Raw genomic sequence first — 16,087 nt, forward strand, 5'->3', positions numbered from 1 at the left:
TTTAACCACGGACAACAACGTAACACGTCGTCACGTGACAAAGGCGCTACAGTCTAGTTGTCATGGAAACAAGTTCTTCATCAAACAGCGCGAGAGCTTGCAACAGCTGCAAAGCGACCAAACCAGAGGAAGCGAAGATATCATCGACGGGGTTTTATCTGTGGTGAGTACACGTCATTCATGGTGTTGGTGGTCTGAAGCACAGCTGGACATACTTTCATTTCAAAATAAAAAAAAGACAGCAAATGAGGAAGAAGAAGCCGCGGAGTTGGTTGTTATCTGCATGTCGCTGCTGGTGTCAAAGTAAACACAATTTGACAAGGTGTCTGTCAACGGCCTTCAAAATAAAACTGTCATTGTAGCTCACAACATAAGCTAATGTAGCTTTTGATGTTGGAGAGGGGGGAAACACAGAACATTTATTTTAAAAAACACAACAAAAGTGGCGATGAACAATATAATTAAATAATGAGAGTGTGCTGTCACATTTTGGATTCAAGTTGTGTCAATGTGCTTTTATTTTAAAGTTGAAGTCACTTCACATCCGGTCAATTACTGCGTAACTTCACAATGCGTGAGCCGCATGAAACACTTTTTACACTAAAACAGCCGGAATAGTTGTGCTTTTAATGTGTCAATCAGCTTTAAACACTCATACAATGATGACTCACATTTTAATGTTGTTTGTCTGTCACACACACACACACACACACACACACACACACACACACACACACACACACACACACACACACACACACACACACACACACACATTCTGCATAGATCTACTAAAGCCACATGTTTTGATTCATCCGAAACGCTCTAAAATGCTGTTTTGGGTTCAGAGACCATCTGACTTTTGTAAAAATGCACACACATCGGAGGGGTGCTTGGTGTTACTGCTATTAGGTAAAGGTAACTGCTGTTACACGTTTCCCCACAGGTCAATATGCAGGACACCAGAAGTGGGATGATGCCATTCCCACCACCAATCAGCAAAGACAGGATCATCTGGGACTTTCCCAAGGTACAGCTTGTTTTTGTTGTTTTTTGTTTTTGCCAATATACTGTACCGTTTGATCCAGGTCCAAAAAGATCCTCGTCTTTTCCAGTCTGATCTGTGGTTAAAATGGTAGGAGCGCCACTCAAGAGGATGTAACATATATAGGAGTCAAATGACTTCTACCTAACTTTCTCACATTTAAATCAGTATCACAGCACTCAGGGTAATTATGGGCAGCACTTATTATTATGGGTTGAAACTTCTCCAAACAGTAATTTTATTATTTATAATTTGAATAGAAATGTATGATGTTTACTGATTTTGGCTTCTAATGGGGTCAATTTAGTGTTCCTACCCGGCATAACAAAATACATTGTCCATTAAAACATCATATCTCAGGTTTTTATAATTCAGCTTCTTAAATGGTCATGAACATAGGTAAACATGTAATTATAAAATACACATTCAGTCTGAGAAGTCTTGTGGTATCTTGGCTTTTCAACTTATGCTTGGGGTGACATCAAAATGAACTTTCAAGACTCTGACTCTGGGTTTGAGGACCAAAAGTAAAAACTGTAAGTCAGACTTTGCAGTACTACAATTATTAGTTTAATAGCTCAGTAATGCAAGCAGGTAGGTTCCTTGGTATCAGTAGTATATCTTAATCTAGTTTGCTCTAACCTAGTTACTTGAGTAACCATGTCATAAAGGATTTCTCTTTCAGTGGTACTTATTGACTAAGTTATGTAATTTATTTGATATACGATTGCATACACAACATGAAGTGTTTTATATGATAAAGTATGTTTCATCATACCAGCATCCCGAGGGACGCCAAGTTTGAAAATGTGGCTGATGTTATCTCACTGGTGTTGCAATGGCATTTAATGCTCATATTCGCATGGATTGCCATAAAAGTTAGTGCCGATATTCATGGTGCTCAGCTGAAGAATCCTAATGACTTTAGTGATCCCCTGACTTTCATCATTAAAATCCAATGTTTCATTTATTCGTTGAAATATCTCAACAACTAATGACACAAATATTGGTAGACATTCATTTATTCATTCCAGTAGCTATATCTAAACACTGGTCGTCCTGGGACTTTTCTTCAAGCACCACACTGAGAGGATGTAGTTGTGAACATGTCAGCATGGTGACGTTGTAGCATTTTTATAAAAGCACCGCTTAATTTAGTCCTGTTGTAACAGGTTCATAGTGACTGTGTACAGAATGAATGTGAGTAGTGCTGTATGTGTCCTGCTGTTGTCAGTGCTACACGCCGGAGGCCTCCCTGCTGCTGAAGACAGACTGGGACATTCAGGCCAAAGCAGCCTGTAAAGACAGAGCTGCCAGGCATCAGCCGTGAGTCTCCTGCTTTTGGCTGACGTGTCATTCTTTACTTGGCTTGAACATCAAAATTAACAGCATGCGTCGCGTATATTTAATTAATAGAAAACCTGTTGTCTTCTTTAAAGGTGGGACCGACAGAAAATGTCAAAAGTGGTGGTTGTTGGAGACCTTAATGTGGGGAAGACCTGCCTCATAAACAGGTACATCATCAGCTAGTAAGGAGTTATGACGTGAGACAAAACACATCAGCATCAATATCAGATCTCTTTTACTATCTGCACATTGCCTGGCACCCTGACCCATGTTGCATATAGTTATCCATAATTAAAATAATCTATATAAAGAGGAACACAAATCAGATTTTAAGCACAAAGGGTGTTGAGGCAAACCACCAATAACATCCCCGATTCCAACAAGTTGGGCGGCACGGTGGTGCAGTGGTTAGCACTGTCACCTCACAGCAAAAAAGGTTCCGGGTTCGAATCCGGTCCTGGGCCTTTCTGTGCGGAGTTTGCATGTTCTCCCTGTGCTTGCGTGGGTTCTCTCCGGGTTCTCCGGCTTCCTCCCATCATCCAAAAACATGCACCTCAGGTCAGGTTACCTGGCGCCGCGCTAGTGGCAGCCTGCTGCAGCATCTCCCCCCTGAGAGCCCCCCTGCTGTAGCGAAGAAATTTCCCCTTGGGGATGAATAAAGTGTATAAAATTTTTTTTTTTTTTAAAGTGAATATTTCAATTAATGCAACTTGTACTATTATGCATCAATTGTCAGTTTTAGTAGCAAAGTACATGTTTCAATCTGATAATCTGTGATAAATTCAATCTACCGTAAATGAATCTGAATGAGTCTGGAACCATTTACTAGGGATGTTGCAGTGAACATTTGAAGGAAGTACCTGTGAAGCCTTCTGGCAGATCAGCAGAGTGACACAGATGTCAATGGGAATCTGCAACACAAGAGTCTGCTTCTTTATTTTCCAGATATTTGGCCAAAGTGTAAGAATTTTTAGACAGGTCCAAAAAATATGTCGTCGATTTGCCTCAAAACCCTCACATCTTTCCTTGTATGTATAGCTTACAGATATGAGGATGTAATTATTTTTATTCTAATAATTATTACCATGGTACGTTGTGAATTATAAGTAGTGAAAAACAAAACAAAGTTTTTCCAACAGTGACAGTTTTGAAATGACCCGCCAGTATATGACTGTGCTGTTAATTGTTTTATTCATTTAGATTCCACATTTCTTTTAAGAAATATTGATATTAGAGTTGCAATGTTATAATTAGCGTCTCCGAAGATATCACGGTATCAAAGTAAACAGAATTTCACAATTATTATTATTTGATTGATTATTTGCTTTATTATAGTTGAATTTTAAAAGAATCTTTTAAAAACTTGGAATTTAAAAAAAGTGAAGCCACTTTGCGTCCCTTTCCCTCCATCAGGAAAACCCCAAATTCATTTTTGGGGAATCCAAAGTAATCCCACGCTCTAACTTTTCTCCGTTCGGTTGTTTGTTTGTTTTTAAAAAATATTTATAATTAGCAATTGTACATGATTTAGTAACTATCACTTTTCATACCATGATGTACCATGATACTTCCATACCCCTGAAACCCTTATTGACATAAATGTAAGTAGAGATCTGACCATTTTTGTGCAGCAGAAATGTTTTTCTTTCTCTTCCCTGCTCACAAACAATTTGAAAAGTCTCTAAAACTTTATTACATTATGAGACATAGAACATCATTCAAAATGATAACAGAACTGCATTTAAAGAGAGTTTTATGTTGAATTTCAAGAAAATCTTTCTTACCTGCACTGTGTGAACAGGATTTTCTGTCACTGAACCCATGAATGTAGTCTAACCAAGAAAACCTAACTTGCTTTTACTGTTTTCAGATTTTGTAAAGATGTATTTGAAAGAGACTACAAAGCCACCATCGGAGTGGACTTTGAGATCGAGAGGTTTGAGATATCTGGAGTTCCTTTCTCCCTTCAGATGTGGGTAGTTTCATTTTAAAGAAATAGTTCTGCGCGTATCTTTAGAGTATTTTGTGTTTTTTCCATCCATGTTCATCAGCAATTACATTTTCTTCTAGCTGGGATACTGCTGGACAGGAAAAATTCAAGTGCATTGCTTCTGCATACTACAGAGGTGCTCAAGGTAAGAAGTTGCTGCAATACCAAACTTTACAAAGATAGTCTGATGTGGTCATGAGGACATTTTAGCTCGTGTAAACTACTAATGCAGAGATTTTGCATTCATCTTTTTCAGTCATTGTAACAGTGTTCGACATGGCAGACATTAAGTCCCTAGATCACACACGGTAGGTCGGATTCTTTTTATTCTGGGGAGAAATACAGTAAGCGGAAACATTTGTTTTTAACTGAGGTTATCTTGCATTTGAGCATCTTGTTTCACCCGATGAAAGCAATTTTTACCGCACGCAAGTTGCGTGCAGTCCACTAGATTAAAGACATCTCACCTCGCTAGCATCTTACCTGCAGGTAATAGCATCTATTGATAGTCTGAATGTGAGGCTTTTAAGGGACACCTACAACATACAGCTACAGAGAATAACCTGCATTACACTCTTTCCCTCTAAACTGCACGAGTCTCTGCCTACACGTCATACACTGCCCGGGAGGTCCATTCAGTAATCCTCCTTGTTTAGGTGTACAACATAATATCTACGTCAGAAGTCTTTAGCCTGACAAGCCATCTGAATCTGCAATTTCTTTCCCTTCATTGATATTTTGAATCAATAGACAAATTGCTGATGTGGATGGTAATTTGGAATTTTAAAAGTCTTTGCAGCTCTTCAAGACAATTGTTTCAATTTAAGTGTCCGCAACCATTAATATTAAAATTACTGTGATTTTAAAAACTGAACCAGCAACTCATTCTACTGTAAATTACATTTCTGTAGAAAGTTTATACGAATAGTGAAATAGAATCTTCTGTTCTCATAGTCAATGGTTGGATGAGGCCATGAGAGACAATGAGCCAGATTCCTGTTTCATCTTCCTGGTTGGCACTAAGACTGACCTGCTGGTGAGTATCGTTTATATTTCATCTATATTTTGCAGATTTCGTGGACATGCTTTTCTCCATTACCCAACTCTCTTGCTCTTCAGCCCTCAGAAGAAAGATGGAGGACCGAAAAAGATGCCATCAGGATCGCAGCAGAAATGCATGCAGAGTTTTGGGCTCTTTCAGCTAAAACAGGTAAAACCAGGAGTCCAGTGCTTTAGGGTACACTAAGACTGCAAAAATACAATCCATCAAAGAAAAGCATCTTTAAGAAACTGCATATTTTCTTATTTTCAGGGGAGAACGTGCAGGGTTTTTTCTTCAGGGTGGCAGCTTTGGCTTTTGAGAACTGCCTACTGAAGGACATGGAGAATGGGGTCCCTGTCAGCATTGGACTTGGAGACAGTATCAGTAAGTAAATGACTAAACTCCTAACAAGTTCAGATGTTCACGGTCTTGATGGTGTAAACGTGTTCATCTTGTCAGAATCAGATTGTGCCAACCTGGAGGAGGCTGCACCTCAAAACACGAGGAGAAGCTGCTGCTGATGAAAAGTGGAACGGTCCGTGTGAGCTGTTCAGGCGAGTAGAACCAGAACGAGGCTTCAAAAGTCGTGTTTTTTTAGTCTGCGTTCCACTGGACTGAAATGTGCCTAAGGACATGTTCCATTAGGTTACTTAAGTCATCAAAACTGCCATGTATTCTGATGTTTCCAGAAGGATTCACCGATTTCTTATTACAACAAGGCCACCACTAATTAAATATTTTTTTTGATACGAGCTCTCATGTATTGTGATTAGTGTGTCTCATTACAGTCACTTCAGTTCATGTTCTTCTCATGTAGTTATGAACAATCTGCAATAACCCAAAAATAAATAATCCCTAATCCCCATCATTCTGGAGGTGGGCTGTGGAACTAGACCAGACTCATTTGGGACAGACCATTTGGGACAGTGCTGAAATTCTTGTTTTGGATGCTTCAGATTTTCTTTGCTACTGTTATAATGTTTGTTTCTTCATACAGTATTGTTGTGGAAAATAATAATTCACCCTTTATCATGGGCTGTATGGAATGTTTTAAACTAAGGAAACCAAATGTAAATGTGTATTATGAAGTAATAAAAGAGAAAATTAGTCTCCCTGTTTACCAACTACTTTTGAACTGCTGGTGCAACACGTATAATGGTCAGAATATTCTTATGTAGTTTCTTAAAATAAACTATCAATGCAACAATTGATAGCATCTGTTCATTTATTAAACCAGTATTTTTGTCAAAGCCTTTTGTTAATTAATAAAGTAGTGCTGACTGAAGTGTCCCTGTTGAATGTCTTGGTTTGATGTGGTGGTCCAGATATCTAAACAAAATGAACAAAATATATATTTACATGACCTGGAAAAAAACCAATACCAGGATTTCTCTGAAGTACCTGCATTTAATTTAAAGAAATAAAGACACAATATGTTAGTAGTTTAGGGACGTTTGTGCAAATTTGCATTTTAATCTCCGGAAAGAAGAAGCGAAAACAAAACTAAGCGGAGTGATCCCTCTGTTCCGGTAACACGATCTCTGAGCGGCAGCGGACCAATCACGTCACACATCCCCGTGTTTTGGAGGAAGTGAAACATGCTAGTTAGCTGGCATATTTTCACCCCTAAACAGCGGTCCGAACCTATTTCAACTATACGGATGTGTTTTCATTGCGAGTAATTACTGTATCGTCGCGGCTACAATCACTTAACTTAGTTAACGAACTATTTGTAAGTTCTCAAATCAACCACATGCTACGCTAGCAAACGTCCATCTCCCAGGACAGTTCGAGTGCTGGGGAGAGTTCAGGTACTGATGTGTGTTCTGCATGTGTTCACTTCTTCAAACCTTCATGGGGTTTTAAATACTTATAAAGAAGTTACCATGTCACCTACATATAGCCTATATTCATTGTAATTGCTTGTTTTCCTTTGCAAAACCTTTGCTAACAGATCATTGTGAGCTATCACGGGGAAACGCAGTAGTTTATCAGTGTCAGCAGCTTTGAGCCCAAATATAACGTCATGATTACTTTGTCTAGCTCACCACCTGAAGACTAAAAATAACACATTCAATGAATCAAGCTATGTCACAAAGTTACAATGCTAATGTGGGAATTGAGTTTAGGAAAGGCAAGACAATAAGAGAAGTAGTGCCGCAGCTCACGTGCTAATTTCTCTGGATCTTTGAGCAGGAGTCACAAGAACTTCTGAGTTTGTTCCCCAGCTGGTTCCTCATGAAGACCAACAAGTCATACAAGCTTGTGCTGCACAAGAAAGGTTTTGGTGGAAGCGGTAAGAAGAAACTAGTCCAGCTGCATTGCATTTTTAGTTTTCTGCCTTTCTTGTGAAAGATTTTATTTCTCTCTGGTTGTTCTTCAAATGATGGTTTTCTTTGGAACAGATGATGAGTTGGTTGTCAACCCCAAGGTTTTCCCTCAAGTCAAATTGGGAGATATAATTGAGATTGCACATCCCACAGATGAATACAGGTGAGCTTGCAGAACTGTGCTGGGTTATTTCTTCACGCTCTTTAACTGATGTGTTTCCTTTGACATCCACTACTGAGCCTGTGATATTAATGTGTCACTTAAAATTCACAGTCCTCTCCTGCTGCAAGTGAAGAGCCTTAAAGAGGACCTGCAGAAAGGTAAACAAATTATGAATTTGTTGAGGTTAGATCGGATTAAACATGAATGATGTGGGAATCCCAACAAACAATTGTGTGTTGCTGCAACAATATTAAAGTTCATAGCAGAAACAATCAACAGGTGATGAACTGATCAGTAGATTTATGGAACATTTGGCATTTTGTTTTTTTGGATTAAAAAAATGACCTCTCCTGGTTTTTAGATATTAGGATTTACTGCTTTTCTTCTCTTCTGTCTTCTTCTCTGGTGAAACTACACCTCTGGCTTTGTTAGTTGCACCTCTTGAAATCTCTTAGTTGTGCAGAATAATGGGAATACCTCACAATGTAATGCGATCCAACACACCATATCGCGCCTTTTGATGCTTATAATGTTCTGTGCTTGTCTGCTCTGTGTTAAAGGGCCAGATTTAACTCTGTGGTCATTTTACAGACTATTTTTGGTGGCTGTACTGTATTTATCTGCATTAAATTCAAGTTATTTTCTTTTATCGTATCCACGTTTTTTGAATATAGAGCATGAATATGCGTTAATTGTAAATGTTCTGATGTTATATTTATTACACAATGCAAAAGTTTCTTGATACTTTGCTCAGCGGTGATTGATGTTCTTCTGCAGAGACGATCAGTGTGGACCAGACTGTAGCACAAGCCTTCAAGCTGCGTGCGTACCAGGATGTTATTGTTAACATAGTTGACCCCAAAGTACGTTACTCTGAGCACTCTGCAGGCCCTCCTCGTCACATTGGAACAGAATCTCTTATTTTTTTTTTATTTTTAATTTGCTCACAGGATGTTACACTGGACCTAGTGGAGCTGACGTTCAAGGACCAGTACATCGGTAGAGGAGACATGTGGAGACTAAAGAAGAGTCTGGTGGGCCACGGGAATATTTTACCTTTGTGAAAAAACTGTACGTGACGGCGCTTCAACTTTTGTGTTCTTTATTTCAGGTGAGCACGTGTGCTTATGTGACCCAGAAAGTGGAATTTGCAGGAATCAGGTAAATTTGCATAAAAGCACGTATAGTGAAAAATGAAATTAGCTGTAAGCAGTGAAATAAATTAGTATTTATATATAACCAATATAAAGTATGTGTAAAGGTTAAGAAAAGAGGCAAAAGGGACAGAAATAATGCTTCAGTTCACATAGATGGAGGCCAGTCTTCTTGGTGTGCACTGATGTGACTGCATACGTGCGTATTCATGATGTTTTTCACTTTCCAGAGCACAGACCAGTGAGCTGTGGGTGAAGGGAGAGAAAGTGACCTGTGGGTACATCAGTGAAGACACCAGGGTGAGTGGGGCACTGAGATGCAAGGCAGATGTTTACCAGTCAGTGAGTCTTCTTCATGTCCACCAAGGACTTGATGTTTTCAGTGTGGTGTGTAAATATCTTTGTTTGTTTACCAGCACAATTGCTGGAAAAACTACCCGTCTGATTTTCTTTTTAAACGAGGTGGAAATTCAATTCAATTTTGTAGCGCATCCAAATCAAAGGGCAGATCCTAAAATAATATTTCACTTTCATTAACATTATGAGTTAGTGCATTTGGCCTACATCTTAAAATCCAGTAGATGGTAGTAAAAGTTAAATAAATAGGCCACTCTTATAGTAGGATGAATACATATAACAATCTACATTCACAGTCACTTAATACAGCAAGCAATTATTATGGAGCCCTTTGGGACAGTGGTTTGATAACAGTGACCCAGAACTGGTTGAAAAGCTGAGTGAGAGGATTCATCTTGGCACACATATCCAGACAAGGTGGTGTGAAAAAGTGTTTGCCCCCTTCCTGATTTCTTATTTTTTTTGCATGTTTGTCACTTAAATGTTTCAGATCATCAAACAAATTTAAATATTAGTCAAAAATAACACAAGTAAACACAAAATGCAGTTTTTAAATGAAGGTTTTTATTATTAAGGGAGAAAAAAAATCCAAACCTACATGGCCCTTTGTGAAAAAGTGTTTGCCCACTAAACCTAATAACTGGTTGGACCACCCTTAGCAGCAACAACTGCAATCAAGCGTTTGTGATAACTTCCAATGAGTCTTTTCCAGCTGTGGAGGAATGTTGGCCCACTCATCTTTACAGAGTTGTTGTAATTCAGACACATTGGAGGGTTTTCCAGCACTAACCTCCTTTTTAAGTTCATGCCACAGCATCTCAATAGGATTCAGGTCAGGACTTTGACAAGGCCACTCCAAAGTCTTCATTTTGTGTTTCTGCATCCATTCAGAGGTGGACTTGCTGGTGTGTTTTGGATCATCGTCCTGCTGCAGAACCCAAGTTAGCTTCAGCTTGAGGTCACGAACAGACGGCCGGACGTTCTCCTTCAGGATGTTTTGGTAGACGGTAGAATTCATGGTTCCATTTATCACAGCAAGTCTTCCAGGTCCTGAAGCAGTAAAACAGCCCCAGACCATCACACTACCACCACCATATTTTATTGTTGGTATGAGGTTCTTGTTCTGAAATGCGGTGTTACTTTTATGCCAGATGTAACGGGACACACACCTTCCAAAAAGTTCAACTTTTGTCTCGTCAGTCCACAGAGTATTTTCCCAAAAGTCTCGGGGATCATCAAGATGTTTTCTGGCCAAAATGAGACGAGCCTTAATGTTCTTTTTGTTCAGCGGTGGTTTTGGTCTTGGAACTCTGCCATGCAGCCATTTCTGCCGAGTCTCTTTCTTCTGGTGGAGTCATGAACACTGACCTGAACTGAGGCAAGTGAGGCCTGCAGTTCTTTGGATGTTGTCGTGGGGTCTTTTGTGACCTCTGATGAGTCGTCGCTGCTCTCTCGGGGTAATTTTGGTCAGCCGGCCGCTCCTGGGAAGGTTCACCGCTGTTCCATGTTTTCTCCATTTGTGGATAATGGTTCTCACTGTGGTTCTCTGGAGTCCCAAAGCTTTAGAAATGGCTTTAGAACCTTTTCCAGACTGATAGATCTCAATTACTTTCTTTCTCATTTGTTCCTGAATGTCTTTGGATCTCGGCATGATGTCTATCTTCTGAGGATCTTCTGGTCTACTTCACTTTGTCAGGCAGGTCCTATTGAAGTGATTTCTTGATTGAGAACAGGTGTGTCAGTAATCAGGCCTGGGTGTGGCTCGAGAAATTGAACTCAGGTGTGATAAACCACAGTTAAGTTATGTTTTAACAGGAGGGGGCAAACACTTTTTCACACAGGGCCATGTGGGTTTGGATTGTTTTTCTCCCTTAATAATAAAAACCTTCATTTAAAAACTGCATTTTGTGTTTACTTGTGTTATCTTTGACTAATATTTAAATTTGTTTGATGATCTGAAACATTTAAGTGTGACAGACATGCAAAAAAATTGGAAATCAGGAAGGGGGCAAACACTTTTTCACACCACTGTTATATAGTGGTTGCAGGTGCAGATTTGTACATCATAGAAGAGTGGACCGTTGGCCTTGGTGAACATCTGCGCTCTCTGTGTGGCCTTCTAGTCATATTTGGATTTCACTTGTTCATAAAACAAAAGAACAGCAGGTTAGTCAACCTTTTAACAAAATCTAACACTCACTGAGTTTGAAAACATTCATGGAATCCTTGAACTGAATACTGACCTCCACATACAGTGTTTTTAATCTTGTTAAGGTAACTCACCTGTGTTGCCTGGAAGTCTGTGGTGCACAGTGTATCTGCAGCCGTTGATTTCAGTGTCCTTTAAAAACATTAAATAAGCCCACGACCCAGTGGCTCAGTATTTTGCTGGTTGAGCCGTTGTTTGACTCCCGGTCGCTTAGACCTTTTCTTCATGTAATTTTCCTGCTGTTTTTCCCCACATTTCTTGTGTGTGTCTACTAAACTGTGTATAGTGAATAAAGGCAAAATAGATCTTTTAAAAGGTATTAAAAAATCCTATCTGCCGTAAGCAGGAATGTAACAAAAGTTTTTAATGCGATATTTAACAAAAACTCCCCGGACAATCTTCAATACCGTTGTTGTGTAAAACTTATATGTGGATCTAAAATAGACAGATGAGTTGTTAATGTTATTGTTAGAAATGATTATTTTTCGTAGCTGCAAATGACACTAAAATTTTTATTAAAAAGTCATATTCATTTATTTTATAAAAGGTATTAAAAAGACAAAAATTTCAGTCTGTGTTTAAATGTATTAAAGTCACATGGTGGTGAACCTGCAGAAGAGATGGACAGCACTGACAGGCCCACATCTGGGATCTGGAAAACATGAAACATATTAAAAACCTTTTCGGAAACAAATTCAAAATTTCATTTTTGAGAATGTTCAGATACAAATAATTACGTTGATATTTTTGTGTACAATATGTTGGTTGTAGTTCTCTGTGCTTTATGTTGGAGTCACTGACGTCTCTCATCTTGTGACACAGGTGGTGTTCAGGTCCACATCTGCGATGGTCTACATCTTCATCCAGATGAGCTGTGAGATGTGGGATTTTGACATCTACGGTTAGTTGTGAAGGAGCTTGTTGATGACAGAAGGCTTCTCGTCTCGTGTCTCTGCAGCTGAATGTCCTGAACTTGGTTGAATGTCTTCCTCTCAGGTGATCTCTACTTTGAGAAGGCGGTAAATGGTTTCCTGTCTGACCTTTTCGCCAAGTGGAAGGTTTGTGTTTTTCCTTTTGTTTACCTGTGATGTAACTCTTATCACCCTTTTTATGTTAAAAATTAAACATAAGTAAAATGTTTAATGTTAAAACAGGAGAAGAACTGCAGTCATGAGGTGACAGTTGTTCTTTTCTCACGTACATTCTACAATGCTAAAACTATCGGTGAGTTTTTTCCTTTATAATCACAGTGAATTACGATGAATATTAATACTACAGCAATGTTAAAGAAAACAACATCTGACTTATTTTCCCACAGAGGAATTTCCAGAGGTTTTGAGAGGGTCCATTAGACAGGATCACGAAGGACGCTTTTATGAAGACTTCTACAGGTATACATACTAACGTGCTAACGTGCTTGGAGCTTAACAAAGAGACAGACTTGGATGACGGGGGTGTTTTACATCTCCTGACTGTTGTGATCAGGGTCGTGGCTCAGACTGAAAGACGGGATGAGTGGACTTCGTTACTGGTCACGATCAAGAAGCTCTTCATCCAGTATCCTGTCCTGGTGCGACTGAAAGAAACAGGTAGTGAATCATTTTAGCATTTGGGTCACTGATGGATCTCTGGATCAGGTTCCTTTTATAACCAAAATCTTGTGCTGATTTCCCTTCATGCCAGATGGGTTTCCTTTGGGTTTTAACTCCACTGCTGCTCAAGGAAACTACCTGGAGGCCATTAACCTTTCCTTCAATGGTAAGTCGTGTGAAACCAGAGTAACTTCCCACCTGTAAACTTCTAGTAGATAACCTGTTAATTAAGTTAGTTTTTCAGGAAAGTAAATGCTTTTAGGGTTTGCATTACACTTTAAAACTTTGTGCAAGAATTTAGTGAAATCAAATAATCTTTTCTTTGTAATTTAAAGGATAGGTGTGCAGAATTTATTGGCATCCAGCGGCAAAGTTTCCGAATTCAACTAATTGAATACGTCTCAAATTACCCCTTCAAGTGTGAAAATCAAATCAATGGCGGCCGCAAAACTCGCTGAAAACGCAAATGGCTCTTCTTAGACCCATAGTTTATTTGTCCCTTCTGGGCCACTGTTGAAACACCTTTTCCATTGATTGCACTGATTACACTAAGTTTTTCATTTAAGTGCAGGATTTTTTTCACATACCTTTTGATGCCTGTAATTTCTGAATATTATGCAACTGACTGAAGATTCAAACAGTATCTTGCTTCTTCGAGAAAGCTCAGAGACACTTTTACTGCTCCTTTGGAGTAAATTGGTTCCCATTCATGTCGCTACAAACAGCAAAATGTATTGACACAAAAATTCAAGAACTCTGCTTTGCTCATTGCATCGCATGATATTTATTCTTAAATGAAGATCAAAATATTCATGTGCAGCTCCATTTACAGTTTGTTCTGGTCACCGAGCTCTGCGCCGATCAGAGATGTCCACCTGTAAACTGTCTTTGGGTCCAAACAATTAAACCAGTGTGGAACTGCTTTAAAGTGCAATACCAGTGAGGGCCACTAGGGGTTGCCTCCAAAAACCTCTGGCTCCAATAAACTTAAATAAAATTTGAAAAGTGCCAACTTCTCTCATGAAATACAAAATAAAATAATGCCATGATGAATTGGATGTTAGGCCATAAAATGTGCTTTGTATTCCAAAGTCTTCATTAAGTTAGACAAATCAAGTGGATATCTTCCAAAGACTTTCCAACACAACATTTCCTCTTTGTGTTTCTCTGGCTGGTTCTTTGTTCATCTGCATTGTCCCAGAAAACAAGTTTTTACTTATGAAAGTGAGAATTTGTTCTTTAACATCAAGATTCAATCACTGTATTTCACTCAACTTGTACAAAAGAAGAGGAGCTGATAGTCTCTCTGTCTCCTCAGTGTTTGACAAGCACTACATCAACCGTAACTTTGACCGCACCGGCCAGATGTCCGTGGTCATCACACCCGGGGTCGGAGTGTTCGAAGTCGACCGTCTGCTGATGATTCTGACCAAACAGCGCATGATTGACAACGGTGAGCGTGAAGAAACGAGCTCAGTCTACTCATTAACAGAGAATTAGAGGTTCGTGACGCATACTTGTCCCCCTTCAGGTATCGGTGTAGACCTGGTGTGTATGGGGGAGCAGCCATTGCACGCAGTGCCGTTATTCAAGGTAACACATCCAGAGGATCAGTCCCTGAAGGTGCAGCAGGTCACGGGTTGGTTTGTTTGTTTGTCACTGATGGTCTTTGTCGTTTCCTCCGTAGCTGCACAACAGGACGACACAGGGGGACTCTCGCGTAGGCGACGACTACAACCTGCCCCACTGGATCAACCACAGGCAAGAGAACATGACTGATGACTGCAAAGATTCTACACAAAGTTACACTTGCAATCAAAATTATTCAGCCACTTTAACCTGAAAGGTGCTGAGGTGATGTGAATAAACTAAAACGACTAAAGCCTCGGTCAAAGTCAGAAAATGTTTAATTATGTTTAGTTAGGGTTTTAGGAGCATCATTTAGAGCTCACTAGTTGTGATAAAGATGAATAACATTTTCTCCAGAAAAGACTAAAAGCAAAATTACTCAACCTGCAGAGTCGGTGTTTTACGATGACATCCTTTGACCACTGGGACTAAAAAAACCTTTCCAGTGACAAGTTTTTACACCTCTATTTTGGAATTTAGCTCGCTCCTCGTGTACAAAAGCGTCCAGCTCACTACTCTTTGGTTTCTGTGCTGCTGCTGCTTTCTTGATAATGTCACCAACATTTTGAGAGAGGCTTAAATCAAGGGACTGAGATTAGGGGAGTCAAGAAAGAGTTTCTGCAGCAGCAAACAGAGCCTCCTCCATGCTCCGCTGTTGGATGCTGTTCTTCTTGTCCTTCTTTCCTCCACTGAACGGGAACTTGGTGGGAAGGCGCAACCAAAGCCTGCGAAGTAAACAAAAGCAGTGCGCAGTCAGAAAACCTTCCCCGAGGACACAGGAAGTAGAAGCATAATAAAATAAAAGCATCAACAATTATAAGCAGCTCAATAAGATAAAATGAAGAAATACAAATTAATCTCTTACACTATAAAACCTGAACACCTATATGGGCAGAATTTACATGTATAGTTGTGACACAGCTGAGAAATTCAATGTTCATAGCCTTAAATGAAAGTAAGTGGTTCCACATTTTCCTCATCAGTTTTAGTAAGTCTAATTGATCTTGTTTGCATCTTCTTCCATGATCACAGCTTCTACACCTCCAAAAGTCAGAACTCTTGCAGCTCCTTTACGCCTCGAATCAAACTGGCCGGCCGGAAGGTACGTTCACATTTCTTGCTCTGCTGTTGCTTGACCTTCATATTTTTTTAACAGCTCTTTAAATTGACAATTTCCTTTAGTTCCATGCTGAAAAATTCAAGAGCAGCAAAGACCACAGTAAGTTTTT

General features: G+C 39.5%; 2 protein-coding genes across 11 annotated transcripts in view; both read left to right on the forward strand.

Moving 5' to 3' along the window:
* The first annotated feature begins 96 nt into the window (after nt 1-96).
* On the forward strand, nt 97-6,709 carry rab36 (RAB36, member RAS oncogene family). Its single transcript, XM_069715878.1, has 11 exons — nt 97-163; nt 947-1,030; nt 2,280-2,371; nt 2,485-2,559; nt 4,263-4,364; nt 4,463-4,527; nt 4,639-4,690; nt 5,337-5,418; nt 5,502-5,592; nt 5,695-5,808; nt 5,884-6,709. Exons 2-11 carry the CDS (start codon nt 953-955, stop codon nt 5,943-5,945), a joined length of 813 nt encoding a protein of 270 aa, XP_069571979.1. The 5' UTR covers nt 97-163; nt 947-952; the 3' UTR covers nt 5,946-6,709.
* A 272-nt stretch (nt 6,710-6,981) lies between these two features.
* Nucleotides 6,982-16,087, forward strand: part of depdc5 (DEP domain containing 5, GATOR1 subcomplex subunit) — a 28,209-nt gene continuing 19,103 nt past the window's right edge. For all 10 annotated transcript variants that reach the window (XM_069715863.1, XM_069715871.1, XM_069715869.1 and 7 more), the window contains exons 1-19: nt 6,982-7,235; nt 7,621-7,720; nt 7,830-7,917; nt 8,029-8,075; nt 8,695-8,780; nt 8,868-8,951; nt 9,029-9,078; nt 9,302-9,371; nt 12,460-12,538; nt 12,634-12,695; nt 12,792-12,861; nt 12,956-13,028; nt 13,123-13,226; nt 13,321-13,395; nt 14,548-14,682; nt 14,761-14,822; nt 14,917-14,990; nt 15,891-15,960; nt 16,041-16,077. In XM_069715863.1, the coding sequence (XP_069571964.1) occupies nt 7,663-7,720; nt 7,830-7,917; nt 8,029-8,075; nt 8,695-8,780; nt 8,868-8,951; nt 9,029-9,078; nt 9,302-9,371; nt 12,460-12,538; nt 12,634-12,695; nt 12,792-12,861; nt 12,956-13,028; nt 13,123-13,226; nt 13,321-13,395; nt 14,548-14,682; nt 14,761-14,822; nt 14,917-14,990; nt 15,891-15,960; nt 16,041-16,077 (1,324 nt within the window). In that variant the 5' untranslated portion in view covers nt 6,982-7,235; nt 7,621-7,662. The remainder of the gene's footprint in view (nt 7,236-7,620; nt 7,721-7,829; nt 7,918-8,028; nt 8,076-8,694; nt 8,781-8,867; nt 8,952-9,028; nt 9,079-9,301; nt 9,372-12,459; nt 12,539-12,633; nt 12,696-12,791; nt 12,862-12,955; nt 13,029-13,122; nt 13,227-13,320; nt 13,396-14,547; nt 14,683-14,760; nt 14,823-14,916; nt 14,991-15,890; nt 15,961-16,040; nt 16,078-16,087) is intronic.

The sequence above is a fragment of the Brachyistius frenatus genome, unplaced genomic scaffold (assembly GCF_029030835.1).
Source record: "Brachyistius frenatus isolate BFR_SWC_R1_liver_20210118 unplaced genomic scaffold, ASM2903083v1 Contig_149, whole genome shotgun sequence".
NCBI classification, from domain to species: Eukaryota; Metazoa; Chordata; class Actinopteri; family Embiotocidae; genus Brachyistius; species Brachyistius frenatus.